The 17,999-nt window shown below is 47.1% G+C and overlaps 3 protein-coding genes across 4 annotated transcripts; 1 reads left to right on the forward strand and 2 right to left on the reverse strand.

Moving 5' to 3' along the window:
• Window positions 1-5,720: 5,720 nt before the first annotated feature.
• On the reverse strand, window positions 5,721-7,709 carry LOC127314586 (equilibrative nucleotide transporter 1). The gene is made up of 2 exons (XM_051345087.2): window positions 7,090-7,709; window positions 5,721-6,687 (listed from the first exon to the last, which is right to left on the reverse strand). The coding sequence occupies exons 1-2, from the start codon at window positions 7,616-7,618 to the stop codon at window positions 5,963-5,965; spliced, it is 1,254 nt and encodes a 417-aa protein (XP_051201047.1). The 5' UTR covers window positions 7,619-7,709; the 3' UTR covers window positions 5,721-5,962.
• Window positions 7,710-10,372: 2,663 nt separating this feature from the next.
• LOC127314583 (histone-lysine N-methyltransferase ASHR2) lies at window positions 10,373-13,083 on the forward strand. 2 transcript variants are annotated; one of them, XM_051345083.2, is made up of 2 exons: window positions 10,373-11,672; window positions 12,725-13,083. In XM_051345083.2, exon 1 carries the CDS (start codon window positions 10,474-10,476, stop codon window positions 11,641-11,643), a length of 1,170 nt encoding a protein of 389 aa, XP_051201043.1. In that variant the 5' UTR covers window positions 10,373-10,473; the 3' UTR covers window positions 11,644-11,672; window positions 12,725-13,083. The 2 variants fall into 2 exon arrangements, with proteins under 2 accessions (XP_051201043.1, XP_051201044.1); XM_051345084.2 differs by having other exon boundaries at window positions 12,730-13,083.
• A 1,634-nt stretch (window positions 13,084-14,717) lies between these two features.
• LOC127314584 (uncharacterized) lies at window positions 14,718-15,573 on the reverse strand. Its single transcript, XM_051345085.2, has 3 exons — window positions 15,389-15,573; window positions 15,078-15,246; window positions 14,718-14,961 (listed from the first exon to the last, which is right to left on the reverse strand). The coding sequence occupies exons 1-3, from the start codon at window positions 15,402-15,404 to the stop codon at window positions 14,916-14,918; spliced, it is 231 nt and encodes a 76-aa protein (XP_051201045.1). The 5' UTR covers window positions 15,405-15,573; the 3' UTR covers window positions 14,718-14,915.
• Window positions 15,574-17,999: the final 2,426 nt, after the last annotated feature.

Raw genomic sequence — 17,999 nt, forward strand, 5'->3', positions numbered from 1 at the left:
AAGAGAGAGATGATATTTGGGGAAGTGCTGCCTGAAAACATATTCTGGGCTGTTACTAAAAACTTCGTGCGCACATCCAAAACGTTATTTTGAGTTGCAAATTTTTGTGCATGTTCCCCAGGTTGTTATCTAACTTTCATTAGTTGAACACTTTTCGAACTGAGCAACGGAAGATTTTTGTAAAAATCGATTTCTGTACTGCTGTCAGGTTTTGGCAGATTTCTGCCATCCTGCTTTTCTGTGTTTCTTCTAGTTTTCATTCTCTTGTTTTTGCTTTGTTTCTTTCCTAAAACACAAAAAGACCAAAAATATTTCTGTTGTTTCTCTTTACCATTTGTTATTTTGGTTTCTTGCTTTCATCTTGCTTTATTTGCTATCGTTGGTTTGCTATAAGAAAATCCAAAAAGATTTTGCTTTGTTTGCTTGTTTCCTTTTGTTCTTGTTTCCAATTCGAAAACACCAAAAATATTTGCTGTTCTTCTTTGGTTTTGTAAAGTTTATTATGGAGTTCAATGGTCTTCGGTGGTTGGAGCTTGGTTTTCATTCCATATTATTCAAGCTACACAAGTGAAAAGGCAATAATGACGATCTACAACAATCCGACTGTGGTGAGAGGCTGGTATGAACTCTATTTGTTTTCATTTTTGTACATATACTCATCCATGTGAGCATGCTTAGTTGGTTCATGTGAGGTATATGTCATTTAAGAAAGTATAGTAGTTCATGATCTCTCATGATCAGCTCCAATTTATTAATATGAGTAGCATGTCATAAATATTTGCTTGCATTGTTTTATTCATAGATAGGTATGATATTGTGGTATCCTCCTCTGAATAATTCACTTGAATCAACTTGGCACATGCTCACGCATGCATATGACTGAACAAATGTCAATTAAGCCTCGATGATTTACTTTACCTCAGAGTTCTTGTATCACTTTTATACCTCCGTTAATTTATTTTTGTCGCAAGCATGATTATGACAAGCATCGCTCTCTTGATTGTCGCTTCCCAGTCTATTGCTAGCCTTCATTTGTACTGAGCGGGAACGCTGCTCGTGCTTCCAAACACATGAAAACCAAGTTATTCTAGAGTGTCCACCATAAATACCTATGCATGGCATTTCAAACCATTCCAAGTAAATTCTCATGTGCTACCTTTAAACCTTCAAAATGCTTCTCAATTTGTGTCAATGTTTTATAGCTCATGAGGAAGTATGTGGTGTTTATCTTTCAATCTTGTCATTTACTCCGGACGGACTTTCACCAATGGACTAGTGGCACATCCGCTTATCCAATAATTTTGCAAAAAGAGTCGGGCAACGGGGTTCCCACCCAATTAATTAACTTTCATAAATTTACAAATAGACACTCCTCCATGGTATGTGATTGTTGGTCGGCACCCGAGGATTCGGTTAGCCATGGCTTGAGAAAGCAAAGGTGGGGAGGAGTGTCATCTAAATAAAACTAAAATAAAAAGGCACTCCTTCATGGTATGAGATTGTTGGCAGGCACCCGAGGATTCGGTTAGCCATGGTTTGTGAAAGCAAGGTTGGAAGGAGTGCCACCCAAAAATAAAATTTCATGGGAGCCGCTCTTGAAAGTCTGGTTGATGAGGTAGTTAGAGTACCCATTACCATTCGTTGACAACAACAAACACCTCTCAAAACCATTTTACTTCTGTCTTTATAAAAATGAAAAGCTCTAGCACATGTTAATCCCTGCTTCCCTCTGCGAAGGGTCAATCTTTTACTTTTACATTGAGTCTCCATCCTTTCTTTGAGTACTTTCTTGAGAGCACAACTGTCATTCTTAGTATAATATGCTTGTCCCAAAATGTGATTAATTGTGGTATAACTTTGATGCTTTTATCTTTGATAAATCTCCACTTCCATTCTTTCCATGAACCTCAAAGGTGCCCAAGCATTTATGTTTTGCTGTACAAATATGGGCAAGCGAGATACCACTTTATCATATCCTTTTATGAACATTGCAATCCTGCTTATAGACATGATTCATGATGCTCATTATTAATTTGTTGGTACCTTTTCTATGATTGACATAGCTATTAGATGATTTTATTTGCATGTACCTTATTATGAATTGCTTAAGTACTTGCCATATCATGAGAATATTTACATCATATGAGCAAATGTGTTCGTGAAAGTTCTTTTATCGCACTCAGTTGTTAACTGAATTGCTTGAGGACAAGCAATAAGCTAAGCTTGGGGGGAGTTGATACGTCCAAAACGTATCTACTTTCCCGAACACTTTTGCTATTGTTTTGCCTCTAATTTGTGTATTTTGGATGCAACTAACACGGACTAACGCTGTTTTCAGCAGAACTGCTCTGGTGTCTCGTTTTTGTGCAGAAATCCAACTTTCAGGAAAATCCTCGGAATTTATGCGAAAGGTCCTATTTTCCCAGAATATTGAGGGAGCCAGAAGGGCAAGCCAGGTGGGGGCCCGAGGGCCCCACACGCTAGGCCGGCGCGGCCCAGGAGGGGGGAGCGCGGCCCTATTGTGTGGCGGCCTCGGCTGGCCCCCGACGCCCTCCTTCGGACTACTTATTGCCTTCGACCTAAAAACACACGGGGGATAGTCGAAGTCACGAGAAACCATCCAGTACGCCGCCACCGTCGCGAAACTCCGTCTCGAGACCAGAAACTCCGTTCTGGCACTCCGCCGGGACGGGGAATTGGAGGAGATCATCACCGCCATCATCACCGACGCCTCTCCATCGACCAGCCATGTTTCCCCCATCCATGTGTGAGTAATTCCCCCGCTGTAGGCTGAAGGGGATGGTAGGGATTGGATGAGATTGGTCATGTAATAGTCATAAGATTGTTAGGGCATGGTGCCTAGTATCCGTAGATGTTACTTTTATGATATTGTTGCAACTTGTTATGCTTAATGCTTGTCACTAGGGCCCGAGTGCCATGATCTCAGATCTGAACATGTTATTGATTCATGAAGATATTCGTTGTTTATGATCTTACCTGCAAGTTGTATACACATGTCGCTGTCCGGAACCCGAGGCCCCAAAGTGACAGAAATTGGGACAACCGGAGGGGAAGGCGGTGATGTGAGGATCACATGTGTTCACGGAGTGTTAATGCTTTGCTCCGGTACTCTATTAAAAGGAGTACCTTAATATCCAGTAGTTTCCCTAGAGGCCCGGCTGCCACCGGCTGGTAGGACAAAAGATGTTGTGCAAGTTTCTCATTGCGAGCACGTACGACTATATATGGAACACATGCCTATTGATTGATTAGTACTTGGATACCGTTTTATTATTATCTGCAAATGCCCTGCCTTGATTGTTACATGAGTTTCTCTCATCCATGAAACGCCCGTTCATCCATCCCTGTGCCTACAGTATTTTAATCCTACTGTTTACTATAATCACTACTGCTGTCTTTGTTACTCTGCTGCTGTTATTTCACTATCACATCGTTGCTATAAAACTGTTACTACTGATAAACTCTTGCGAGCAAGTCTGTTTCCAGGTGCAGCTGAATTGACAACTCCGCTGTTAAGGCTTTCAAGTATTCTTTGTCTCCCCTTGTGTCGAATCAATAAATTGGGTTTTACTTCCCGCGAAGACTGTTGCGATCCCCTATTCTTGTGGGTCATCATGGACCTTCAGTAAACCCCGGGTACCATCTTCGGCAGGCCCATTGGGTATGCCTATGTCACCAGGACTCTCCATGTAAACCCTAGATCCGTGCGCCTTTATAAGCCGGATCCCGGGAGCCCTAGAGGCACAACCACAACTCATTGTAACAACGCGAAAGCGCCCTGATAATTCCAGACAAGCAGCAGTAGGCCTTGCCATCGTGCATGTGTCCGAAGCTGGGTAAATAGCGTACCACCGTCCAGAGGACTCTCCGCCCAATGGCCCCTACTTCTTCTTCCCTCCATGAGGATCCCTCCTCTGGAGTACCGTCGAATAGGCAACGACAATGAGGTTGCGCAAAGCCAGTACGACAGGATTGCTCGAGAAGGGAGATCGACTTATACTGCTTCCTCCCTGAACTTTGTGGTAATGTATTCTCTCATTAGCTAGTACATCATCTATATTGACATGTGCTCGCTCAAATTGTATATAATATGTTTGTCACAGCGATCCGAGATTCAAAAAACAGCTGATGAGTGTGAGGTTGTTTGGGATCAGAGCCATAGAGATGAAAAGCCTATCGGACCGATGCGGTATTTCATTAAGGTATGGTCACCAACTTTGAATGTAGGTTATTGTGTTTGGCGGCTTTGTAACCATGAGTTCCATGACGCAGAACACTGCACGGAAGTTGCGGCGGTTAGCCAACTTGCTAGGTTGCCGCGAAGACGAAATTGCTACATCCTCTTCTGAAGATTCGGAGGTATGGACTATTTTGTTACCGTCAAACATGTGTTTAGTAATTTCAACTTTTTCTGAACATGTGTACATGTTTGTGAAGATTCCTGACGACACCATTCTGAGTCAAGGGGTCAAACGGTCTGCATACATGTTGAAGCCAAGGGGCAAGACTCTGAACCGTTACACTCCGGAAGACTACACGAACCGAGGGAAGAAGGTTGTCGTTGAGTCCGACGAGGAGCCGCCGCGGAGGTCAGCTTTGAGGAGGATGAGGAACGATGAGCCCGTCCTCCTCAGAGGAAGAGGTGGAGGAAGAAGCGCCACCGCCACCGCCACGGAGGAAGCAGCCCGCGAGGAGGGGACGTCGATCTTAGATGAATTGCCATGTTGTGTGAACTCTATCATATATGAACTCTACCTATGTCATTTGGGACCATGTCGTCATTGCTACGTGTTCTTTGAATTCTATCTTAAATTGTATGAATCTATGTGCTACAATGTGAGCTATGATGTTGTGCTATGTGTATGATGTGTGTATGAAATTGCTATTGATATGAGTAGTCACTTTGCAACCATGCCAAGTCAGTTTTTTTGATTTTTATACCCAAGTCAACGTGTGGCGCCGATGCCATGGTCGCCACACTTCACAGAGTGGCGCCGATGTCATGGGCGCCATACATAACAACATAATGGCCCGAAACATACTGTAAGACAATTCTCCAGGGACTTAGCCGTTTTGGCGAGCCTGTTTATGTGGCGCCGATGGCACCGGCGTCACACTGGCATTGGCGCCACACCAACAGGCTCACCAAAACAGCTAAGGACTAAACGTCCGGAGCCCTGGATGTTTTCGACATATAAGTTGACATGTGTGGCGCCCTTCCGAGTGGCGCCGATGAGAACGGCGCCACACATCCTGCCACGTCGGCTGGTCAGCGTCGACCATGCCATGTCGGATGGATGTGTGGCGCCACTCGCATGAGCACCACACAGTGAGGTGTGGCACCGATGGGAAGGGCGCCACACAAAAGGGTTAGATGGATGAAATAGTTTGGCCAGAGGGTCGGTCTGTGTTTTTCTTTCAGAAAAGGGTTATTTTTGTCAAAATCACTGCTATTCACCCCGCCATCGCAATATTTTTTTAAAATGAAATTTAGTCAGAATTTCCGTAGAAAAAAATGCTAACATGGTGTCTTCTAATCGGTGGCAACTGACATTAATAATGTGTTTCTTACAGTAAGAAAACATGTTTCTTTCTGCAAAAAATATATTCTATAAAAAAGATAATAACGTCAACCAGTACAGAGCACAGAACGTTTAAGCGAAGTGAGGAAATATGAAAGCGTCATATGAACAGAGGAGTGAGGAATCAATATAAACTGTGGATATCCTTTTCATGAATGTAAATATACACACGTTTGCACCGATATCCTTTCATGAATGCAAACATACAACTAACAAGTTACATACCCTTTGTTGGGCAAATGAAGCATCAGCAAGAACATGATGCTATGGTATACAGACATGAATACACAAGGTGGCAGGGGCCCCATTCAGATGACCAAAAGCCATGAATACACAGGGATGGCAGCCCTCCTCACCATTCAGATGACCCAGAACCAAGCAACAAAAGAGCCAATGGCTAGCCCAGTGACAAGGAACAATACTATGACTATTCCAGCGGTCTCGGAGTGGTGTATGGGCACAGCCTTGGGCGCGAGGATCATGAGCACGGAGGTCAGGTACCCGTTGGTGAGCCCGAGGAGGCATGTCAGTATGGTGACCGGGACCTCGGTGCGGAAGAAGCTGGGTCCGTGCAGGCAAGCGTAGAAGAGAGGGATAAACAGGAGCCTCACGAATGACCCGGCAACAGCGACATTGCCGTTCTCGGGGAGATAGAGGGCTGGCAGGCACTTGCCAACGAGATCAAACACGTTGTAGGCGCTGATGAGCATGATAGGATACCAGTCCTGGAGCGCCTCAGAGTGCACGTCCTCTGTGATGAACCCCGGGAATATGGACAGGGTGACTCCATAGATGAGAATAACTCCCACCCCGTACCACTTCACCGTCCCGACGATGCTCCACAAGGTTGACCTCCAGGCAGACCCCGTCATGCCGCCACCCACCTCTGCCTTCTGAGCCCTCCTCTTGAGGTTCTTGTAGTACACCACGACCGGGAGCCTGTCGGCCACATTGTAGCAGACTATGCAGATGATCATGACCACGATGCCGACGATGAAGTACAGGATCGCGCTTGCCCTTAAGCCAGGGGCGTCCTGAGGGTAGCTTGCTTTGGTGAGTACTCTCATCGCAGAGACAAGCACACCTGTGGAACGCAAATCATGAAGACAGTGCATCTATCGTTAGCATGTACCCATCAAATAAAACCATAAATGCATCAAATATGCGAGGCTTTATTTGTGAGCGTTGGACCAACTGCATCATGAAACGCAGGGATTTCTGCTCCAATTCATTAGGCCCAACAACACATATTGTGTTCCGGTTGCTCGACTCACAAACTGCAATCCGGGATTGGTGATTTTAACTAGCACTATAGTAGACATACATTTTGCAGTTCAAGAAATAGAGTGCTCCATGTGTCAATTTGGTGCCTGCTATGTGAGCCCAAAACAGCTTGTAGTGGAGCAATTAAAGGAACTACATAACTCAAATGAACTAAAAACAGACAAAGGAACCAACAGAGACATAGCAGAGGTATAAAGGAGACCTGAAGCGGCGGTTCCGGCAATGACGGCCTGCATGTACCGCTCAGGGAGCTCCCCGGCGAAGCCGATGACCCCGCCCTGCACGAGCGCATCGGCGACGCCGCACATGGCGGTGGCGGCGACGGTGACGTCGAAGGCCCCGTAGAGCCGCGGCGTGCCCCTGACGTAGACGGCGTCCATGACGGGCACGACGAGGAGCGCGAGCGTGAAGAGGGCGAGCCCCGTGTTGATGCGCGCCCTGGCGCTGGACTTGGGGAAGACGAGCACGATGAGGAGCAGCGGGAGCAGGCAGGAGAGCATGTAGGAGACGGAGAAGACGCGGTCGACGGGGGCGCCCGGGTAGAGGTAGGAGAAGTAGTCGACGGCGGTGATGTAGGCGTTCCAGGGGAGCAGGAACCCGGAGCCCAGCGTGAAGAAGATGAGGTAGCCCACCCCGAGCCGGTCCTCCGGCGGCGGAGCGCGCTCCGCCTCCTCCGACCCCGCCGGCGGCGGCAGCAGCGCCGCCGTCGCCTCCACGTCGCCGCCGGCCATTGCTTGTTCCGGCGGATTTGGGATCTCGGATGCGTGGGCGGAGTGGACTCGTTTTTTTTTCTTCTTCTTCCCTTTCGTGTTGAGCTCAAGTGGTTCGTGTGCCTCGTGGCCCCTTGTCAAGGCTTCTGCTGGTGGATATGTGCGATTCTTGGGTCGCTGACATGGTGGGCCAACTGGATCAACAGGCTCCTTTAATTTGTAGTAATTTTGTGTGCGTATGTGGAGTATCTTTTTTCTTCTTCTTTTGAATAACTCGTAGTATGTCTTTTTCATGTTGTTTATATCTGAAAATAAAATCATTTCAATGGTATACTGCTTGGTTAAGCATAGTGAAGATGCAGCAACAATATCAACAGTATCTATTTTTTTTAAGAGGAAGATGAAGGAACAATATCGCATGGATGGTTTAAGCATGATCTGATAATTAATAAATCGCACGTTCTATGCTTGCAAGTTGTGGTCTCCCCGCTGTGCTGGGGGTGGGTAGTGGTCGTGACAGATCGCGTGCTAAATGGTGCACCGCTTATGTGAAGCAACTTCTCACTATATACGTACCTATCCATATGTTAGCATGGTCAAAAGTAACGCTTTTTTTAAGAGGATAAGTTACGAAAACTGTACATCTTCTAAGGCATCTATTCACGATCTTGCAGATATGCAAACGGCCACTTTGAAATTTCCTACTCGTTTAGTTTAGTTGCCAAATTATGATTCAAACAAACAAAAAATGTTGACCAACCACAGAATGACCTCTCTCTAGGTGAGACTTCTTGATGTGGGTTTTTTTACTACTCCCTCCGATTCATATTATTTGATGCTAATATAGATATATCTAGACGCATATTAGTTATAGACGCATTCAGTTTAGCATCAAATAATATGGATCTGATGGAGTACAAGATAGCACCCCATCGGTCAACGAGCGCTTTTGCGACTCAAACTCCGATGAGCTGGCTGCCTGGCTTGATATCCTGAACTCTAGCCACCAGGCGCTGATCTTGGGGGGTAAAATGGGCTCGCGGGGGGGGGCTAAAAATGAGCTTTACATTGATTTTCAATGGAAAAAATTCGGCCAACGACCGGTGTGGGTGGGGGGGCAGCCCACGTTGGCCTCCATGAAGGTCCGCCTCTGTTAGCCGCCAAGGTAGCACTTGGTTCTCTCCCTTATTTTGATTCTACATATTTCATGACTACACCATTTGAAACTACAACTATAAGTGCTTCTAGTTTTTTCCCGGCCTAAACTGAAATCAAAACATCTAGAGTGCTAGCTTGATTAGCATGATAAGGGAACCATGATCACCTTTCTTTCTAATATGCCAAACCCAAAATAAAAATCTTAGTAGATAGTTATCTCCGGTGACTCCACTTTTTCAGAAGTAAGAGAATCAATGAATCATAGCTTGAAGTTATAAAATTTTATGTTCAAAACTCCAAATACTAGCGTGGGTATGTTTTTTGTAAAATTTCATGAAGAAATTGCACCATTTGAAATTTCACCATCTAAAACTACAAATCTAAGTGGCTTTAATTTTTTTCCCCGACTAAAGCCGAAATCAACGCATCTAGACTGCCAGCCTTGATTATGTTAGCAAGTGACAAGTTATCGACTCGTCAATGCCTACGGATTGTAGACTAGGTTTTTCGTGGAAGTAGAGGGCAAGTAGATCTCGAGGGTTCAGCCGGAAAAGTACCCGACTGCTAGAAAACCAGGGTTATGTTGACAATGAAATCGATCATTTCTTCGTCCCTCAACCCCCCTTATATAGGAGACAAAGTCGAGGGTTTCGTATTGTACAAGTTACATATTCCGGGAGACTCTTGGAGTTCGACCCGTAAAGTTACAAATCTCTTTATTCCTAATACAATTCTATCTTTCCATATCAACAGCTAATTGGGCTTCCGAGCTTTGTATTCGTTGACTCATAGCCCTTCAGTAAACCCCGGGTACCATCTTCTGTAGGTCCATTGGGGATGCCTATGTCAGCAAGAGAACTAGGGTTACTTACAATATGCCAAACAAAAAAAACTCTTAGTGGATAGTTAGCTCTAGTTATAAAAAAAAATCATGTTCAAATAGTACTGACCGAGCATGTTCTTGTAAAATTTTGATGAAGGAATTGCATTATTTGTGAACTAGAAAAATATTGCTCTACAACAAATCTCTATCTTGGTACTACTGCGGATCTCTAAATTTATCACTTATACTGTGTAATCCAAAGTATGACATGTTACCGTATTTCTTAATAAAATTGACATATATGAAAAACTACCTAATTGTATATCTGAAATTTTGAAGAAAAAAAAACGAGAACCAACCTGAGGTTGGGTGGTTAGGAGGGTGGTTGTTCCTCTATCCCACCAGAGTTTAAACCCCATGTTTAATATCTGTGAGTCTCATAAAGGCGGAATATTCATTCGGTGGGAGTCGACGTTCTCGTTGACAACGAGGCACCTTTGATGACTTCGTCAATTTCAAGATCCAATCCACCGGCTCAGTCTTTTTGGAGCTGTTCATGGAGGTAGGGTGCATGTATGCGTTCATAAAGATAAATGTATGCACGCGTATATGTGGGCATCTACCTTTATTTTGTGTTTCTCAATTTTTTTTTGAAAAAACATTCTACGCATAGAAGTTTCAAAACAGGGGGTGCCGTTTTGGATGACTGTCTTCACGCGAACGTCGGCCCATATTTCTTTACGAAAGGCCCAAGCCCTGTAAACCATATTTCGGCCTATTTCCCATTTCAACCCAAGGGTTCTTCTCCAACACAAACCTTCCACTGCCGACCCAAAACCTCTCTCCCTCCTGCTCCGCCTCCGCCGCCGCTGCGACGGCGAGTGCACCGCGAAGCATGGCCGGAGAAGCCCTCCGCGCAGCCGACCTCCCGGGCCGCGGCCGCGCGCTCCTCGCAGCCCGCGAGATCATCGAGGGGGAGGTGATCCTCTCCGAGCCGCCCATCCTCCTCTACCCGTCCTCGCTCGCCTCCCTCCGCTCCTACTGCTCCGCCTGCTTCCGCTCCCTCCCGCCACCGCCCCACGCCCCCGCCGCCTGCCCCTCCTGCCGCGCCGCCGCCTTCTGCTCCCCGGCCTGCGCCGCCGCCTCCCACCCGCGCCTCCTCTGCGCCGCGCTCTCCCGCAACCTCGCCGCCGCGCCCGACGCGCACCAGGAGGCCCTCCTCTTCCTCCTCTCGGCCTACTCGCTCCCGGACCCCTCCCTCCGCGCGCTCCTCTCCCTCTCCTCGGCCCCCTCCCCGAGCCAGCAGCAGCAGGACGCCGCCGCGACCCTCCACGCCATGGTATCCTCCCTGGCGCCGCCGCACCTGCTGCCCCCGGGCTTCTCCCCGGACCTCACGCCGGCGCTCCTCTCCAAGGACCGGACCAACAGCTTCTCCATCATGGAGCCGTACCGCCCCGACGTGCCGCTGGAGCTCCGCAAGACGCGCGCCTACGCCGTGTACCTCCGTGCGTCGCTGCTCAACCACGACTGCCTGCCCAACGCCTGCCACTTCGACTACGCCGACAGGCCGGGGCCGGGGAACACCGACATCGTCGTGCGCGCGCTCCATGGCATATCGGAGGGGAGGGAGGTCTGCATCAGCTACTTCGCGGCCAATTGGAGGTACGCTGACCGGCAGCGCAGGCTGCTGGAGGATTATGGGTTCCGGTGCGAGTGTGACCGGTGTCAGGTCGAGAGCAAGTGGAAGTTTGATGATGATGACGGCGGCGATGGGGATGACACCATGGAGGAAGAACATGACAAGGAGGATGCTGGAGATGGTGTTGATGAGGGGATGGAGCAGGAGGAAGGGAGTGATGGCGGGGATGACGATTTCCCGCATTCCTTCTTCTTTGTAAGGTATCTGTGTGATCGCGAGGACTGCTATGGCATGCTTGCGCCGCTGCCACCCTTGCCGAATGGTGACCTGTCCCATGTGTTTGAGTGCAATGCATGTGGGCAGCTGAAGAAGGAAGAAGAGGATGACGATGAGCCTGATGCTGGTGAATCCAGCATGGTCAATTAGGATGTTTGCTGTGGTACTTTTTTGTTTGGGTAAGTGTTTGCTACTTACACTTTCTATCTACCGCAATATTGATACTGCTTCCTGGACTCGCCGAATCATTATCTGAAGTGACTATTCTGATTTCTGAAGTTAGCTAGCATAAAACTAGTGATGCTCGAGCATGTGCAGCTGCATATATCTTAGTCAGTTCAAGATAACAGATTTCAATCCGTGCATATGTTGAGCTGTAGACCAGGAAATGAATGATTTGATTAGCCACTGCAGTAACCATGTGACAATAACCTTAATCGTTCTTAATTTCCATTGTTTGATTCGGAGGAACATTTGATATAGTTCCTATGAAATCTCTGGGAAATATCAACCATGCATTCTAATCTGGTTAAGGCTGCTAGCAAGTAATGACACTAGTTTACCATCAAAGCTTACCATGTGGAAGTGTTGATGTACTCCTCTATGTCATCAAACTCCTAACTTGAACTTTGTAAAGTTTTACCAAATTTATATGAAAAAATATCAACATGTAAAATGCCATGTAAATAGTATGAGAATATATTTCATAATGGATCAAATGGTATTGATTTGGTATTTTAAATGTTGATCTTTAAAGTTGGTCGAACTTTACAAAGATTTACCTAGGACAAAACTAATAATGGACTATTTTTTTCATAACTTGGGGATTTTATGATCATGTTTCTTCCCTTAATTGAGAGTTTCAGACTACCCTCGTTGAGGATCCTAAACCCTCAATAGGCGCTCACTTTCTATTTATTAGTTTTGCTTCTTGAGTTGAAGAGTAAACCAGAAAGCTGACTCAGTCAAGACGGTGCTTCATTATATATGACTAGATTAGCATGACCCACATTTAGGGCTTTAGGCATCGAGTAGACATTATATTTATATGTGGTTTTCATCTTAACTCCAATATTGTCAAAGCATGCATTAGCTGAAAGACTCGTTACAAAAGAGCATTTATACTGTGCTTACTACACTGGGCATTACATCCATTGCAGATAATTTGAAAATAATTTGTTTGTTCGTATGTATCTATGATGGTTCTGACATCCAAATTATCATATGGCAGTGCAGTTGTTGGATGGCGATGAAAAGGAGGTACTGTTGGGCCGGGCGTTTCCCTACCTGAGGGTTGTTTGTCTAAAAGAATCTGGTTCAATCCACCGAAATCCAGGAAGACGTATGTAAAAGATTGGATCACTGAATCTGAATGTTATTTATGGGCTGTCCCTGCTTGGACATGTACACTTTCCGGTGTGCCCATGTCTTTCATGGCCAAGTGAATCTCTGGCAAGTTATAAACTGATAGAAGTTAGCTCGCCAGAGTTTGACTTATGTGGCCATGTCCCTTGGCTGTCTTGCCTTATGACCTGCATCGTTGGCTGTTCATTTTGAGTTACAAGGTTGTCGTACGGTAGCTGTTTTATATTTGGTTGTGAACTTTCCAGTGACGTGCATTTTGTGAGCAAATGAATGTGCCTAGCTAGCTTTTGCTTATACTACAGGTCAGGAAAGTGAATACTATTGCGGGTGTCAAGGTGGGATCCCGGTGGGATTTCATTTAGAGTGTATTTTGCCAATTCTAGTTTAAATTTTGGTTTTGAAATTTACACTAGGAAAAACAAAATACACTACAAGTGGGATTTAGGTGGGATCCCACTTACACCCTATTGCGGCCAGTGTGCTAGAGAAACAAGAAAATGATTTTCTTGCTGATCAGCCAGTCTATCAAGGGATTTAGGTGGAATCTTAGCAAGTGTTGGCGCCTTTCTGGTACTATCTGTATGGTCCAGGTTTCGGTCCTTGGCGAGACTGAAACAGGACTCTTTTCTGAGGTTTGAACTGGAGTCGTTTTTCTGTAGCTACTAATAGTCCGGTTCCACACCATGACCCGGTTGATAATGAATCTTTTGTGGATTATTCCACTCGTTGAACAGAACGTTGAGAAGTCAAAATATACAGCTGCCAGCCAGATCCACCGAGGATGAAGAAGAGATGAATCCAGCCACCATCGGTAGATAATGTAGCCACCGAGGATGAAGAAAAGATGATTTGTGGCTGAGGATGAAGAAGAGATGTGATTCAGCTTATGTTCGGTTGGTGACTAAGCTAGCCACGCTGAAAAATCTGCCCTTTCAACATTAGTCTGTTTGGTCTGTCATCAAAACTTTGGTCGTTAATGGACATCCACCATTTCTCTCATAGATCCTTGCCAAATATTTGACCAGTTTCTCTGAAGTGGTTTGGAAGCCAGGCTTTTCTTACATTTGTAGCATTTTGAAATGAATACATGTATTTATTTCATTTACATCGTAATTTCAGAAATGAACACTTGTTTGGTTGTCACAGGAATTGCAAATGACAGTAGAATTCAATATTGAATTTGTAAATAGCTTCCATGGAGAAACGCAAATGACAGGTTTCAGCTTGGAATCGTGTTTACCCATGGCGCTATTTTGCTGGATTTTCTAAATGAAATATCGCCCAATTCTGTGGCAACCAAACAGCCCACCTATAAAATTCCAAAATGAATTTCAGGATTTCAAGCTCAAATGATGGATACCAAACGATTTCTCATAGATTTTTGCCAACTATTTGACCAAGTGTAGGTGGAGTATTATTCGGCCAAAAATTTGCCAAGCCAACTCTTACCCGCTACTATCTGGTAGGGTCTAGTTTGGACACCAAAGAGACACATCACTCTCTCAGAAGCTGTGAGCAGCAGGAGAGGGAGAGGACCCTAGCAACCGCCACAGCCATAATGGAGAGGAAAAGGATTGTTTTCAGTACTCTTCAATTAGGACTGCTGGCTTAGCGAGATCGATCAACCTAGAATATACACAAGACAAAGTCTCGCTTTCAATTCATATTGCGATTTCTAGTGTAAATTTAGCGGCAAAATTTACACTCAAAATGGTAGTACGTAAAATGAATTAGAAGTAGGATTTTGGTGTGATCCCACTTGACACCTTAGATCAAGGACACATCAGGTTAAAAGTACCAAACTCACTAGAATTATTGTGAAATTTCAGTAAGACGGGTGAAAAATAATAACAGCAAGAGAAGGCAACTATATCAGTCTCGCATGTTTATTTGCAATCATACGGGAAACCAATAATAACGCGTGCACTCTACATGGCCTAGTTATTATTTTTCATGACGTTTGGCACCAAATCATCATCCGATGACCATGACCATGAGTCCATGACGATCATATGGCTCGATCGTGACGGAGGAGCAGCATGAGGCAGACTCGATGATCAGAAGCAGGCGTCGAGGAGGCAGCAGCAGCAGAGCGCCGCGCAGCTGCAAGAAAGAAAAAAAAAAGCAGGTTGTCAGCACAAACATGTCCACGAGGACGACGAGATGGAAGCTCTTATGTCTGAACTCAGCGAGAATTCAGAAGGGAATTTTCTTCTTACCATCCTTTCAAGAAGCCATCGCCGCCGTTGCCGTGGCCGCCGCGGCTCGTGGTGTCGGCGCCGGTAGGAGGGTACTGCTGGTCCTGCTGGTAGGCGACCGGCGGCGGCGCGACGTAGGCCTGCTGCTGGCCCGGCGGAGGGTACGCTGCGGTGCCCGGAGGTGGATAGCCTACACAACCGGAAGAAGAACAACGATGAGGTCAGGTTTCAAGAATCAGTCAGGCCTCACTTTAGCTAGCAGTTGATTTCGACGAATAATAGGAAAGAGAGAATGAATTGGACCCGATCATCGAAATGGAATTGGTACTTACCCTGCTGGTAGCTCATGCTGGAATTGCAGGAAGAGCTAGGAGAGAATCTGTGCCGGGAAATGCTCTGTTCTCCTGAGTTCCGAGTTGTGCCGCAACTGATGCTAGCGGAAGGAAGCAGATGAAGCAACTAGCAAAAGGTGTGGATGCAACGGGCGATGGAGTTGCTGCATCATCGTCATCGAGCGTCTCTACTTATAGACACTTACCGGCTATGCCGTTCGGTTGCTTAGACGCGTCGGCGTCGTCGTTGAAAGTTGAAAAGAGACTGGGTGACGGTTTCATTGAATTAAAGGAAGAAATCGATCCACGCGGGAATGGTCAGACTTTGCTCTCCATCGGGTTGATGCGTCTCGCCGCCGCCTCGTGGTCGTGGCTGCCTGGCTGGCTGCAACCGGCGGTTGCTTCCTTTATCTGCGGCGGAGCGAACCTTCCTCGTCGACGAGCGATGCGTTTTGCCAACCACAAATCCGCTACGGTAGAAGTGTGGTTGGCACACTTGCCTGACAAAACCATTCACAGAGATGAAGTTGTTACTTCCAAAAAAGAAAAAGAAAAACCTCTGTTTCTTGAGCACATGTGTCGGAATCATCCCATTAGGTAAAATCAAGAAGCTGTGATTCATACGGTTACGATTGCGAATTGCAGTAATTTCCTCTATTCGCAGATGGCGACTTAAAATCACATGGTTATATGAGTGTAATACCTGGAATGTGGAAGCTCAGAGCATGTTTAACAAATCCCTCAAACTGGTCAAACCCTCAAAATAACTGCCAGTTTGAGGGCTGAGTAGAAAAACGAGCGCAGATCAAAGCCCTCAAAACTGTAAACCCTCAAATTTTTTTGCAGGCGGAACCCTCAAGTTCGATGCCAACCTGCAGCAGTGAGGGTTGCAGGCAATTTCCCAGGCCGAAGCCCTCACACGGTCAACGCACGCACGGGGAGGAAATTTCCTCCCGCCTCCTCCTTCCTCCTCCTCCGCCCCTCGATCCGCCGGCGCCGGCCGCCCGATTCGGCCGCCACCGCCGCCGGCCCGCCTCCCCGCCGCGTCGCCGACCTCCTCCTCCGCCCCTGCCCCGCCGCACGCCACCCCGAGCTCGCTGCGCCCCGCCCGTCCTCGCCTCCCCACCGCGCCGCCTCCGGAGCTCCCTCGTCCGCCCCGTCCGCCCCGCCTCCCGCTGCTGCCCAGCCGTCCCGAGCCCGCCTCCCGAGCCCGTCCCCGCCTCCCGAGCTCGCCGTCCGCCGCCCCGCCTCGAGCTCTGTCCCCGCGTCCCCGCCTCCGGCCCGTCTCCGCCTCCCGCTGCCGCCCCGCCGCCGCCTCCCCGCCTCAAGCCCGTCCCCGAGTCCCTCCCCGCCGCGTCGACGTCCGCCGCCCGACCTCGCCTTCGCCCCGCCGTCGGCCTTGGTAAGTTGTTTTTTTTCTTTTTTTTGTTTCCTTAATGTTGTTTAATTGTTGTTTAATTGTTGTTTGATTGTTGTTTGATTGTTGTTTGATGTTTTGACAATAGATAGAGTTGTCGGATTTTTCCGATTCGTCATCTTCGGACGTGATACGTCTCAAACGTATCTATAATTTCTGATGTTCCATGCTAGTTTTATGACAATACCTACATGTTTTATACACACTTTATATCATTTTTATGCATTTTCCGGAACTAACCTATTAACAAGATGCCGAAGTGTCAGTTCCTGTTTTCTGCTGTTTTTGGTTCCAGAAAGGCTGTTTGGGCAATATTCTCGGAATTCGACGAAACAAAAGCCAAACATCTTATTTCACCGAGACGGACCTGGAACACTAAAGAGGAGTCAAGGAAGGGCAGCAGGGGACCCACACCATATGGCGGCGCGGGTGGCCCCCTGGCCGCGCCAGCCTATGGGGAGGGAGCCCCCTGGCTCCTCCGACTCCGCCTCTTCGCCTATATAACCCCTCGTGACGTGAAAACCCTACACCAATTGACGAAACTCCAGAAAGACTCCAGGGGCGCCGCCGCCATCATGAAACTCCGTTTCGGGGGACAGAATCTCTGTTCCGGCACGCCGCCGGGACGGGGAATTGCCCCCGGAGTCATCTCCATCGACACCACCGCCATCTTCATCGCCGTTGCTGTCTCCCATGATGAGGAGGGAGTAGTTCTCCCCCGAGGCTGAGGGCTCTACCGGTAGCTATGTGTGGTGACCCTGCATACCACTGCATGTTGTAGTATGTCAGTCGTTGATATAACATTCACGAAGTACCGTTGCGCAAATATTACATCCCTCAGAGTAGTACAACAGAACATAGCAGGTCCATAACTCATTCATTTATTATTACAAGCATAATGTACATATCATCTCGGAGCTCCTCTTGGGTCCTAAGAGGGATACTCCTGGGTTCGAGGCGAACCCAACTTAACTTATAATACATGAGTCTTACTAAGTTATACATTTATTCCCTCGAGCAGTAAAGTACTAAGAGTTCGTACTGCTCGGTTACTACTACTACTTAACGGTCTAAGCTTGCTCTCCTCCGGAACCCTCCCCGGTTCCGTAGACTATAAGGTAGTCTACACCTTCGACACCTCCAGAGAGGTCTGGTTCTTCATAGCCGATGATGTCGGCTCCTTCAGGGTTGTCG

Source organism: Lolium perenne, chromosome 7 (assembly GCF_019359855.2).
Source record: "Lolium perenne isolate Kyuss_39 chromosome 7, Kyuss_2.0, whole genome shotgun sequence".
Lineage (NCBI taxonomy): Eukaryota > Viridiplantae > Streptophyta > Magnoliopsida > Poales > Poaceae > Lolium > Lolium perenne.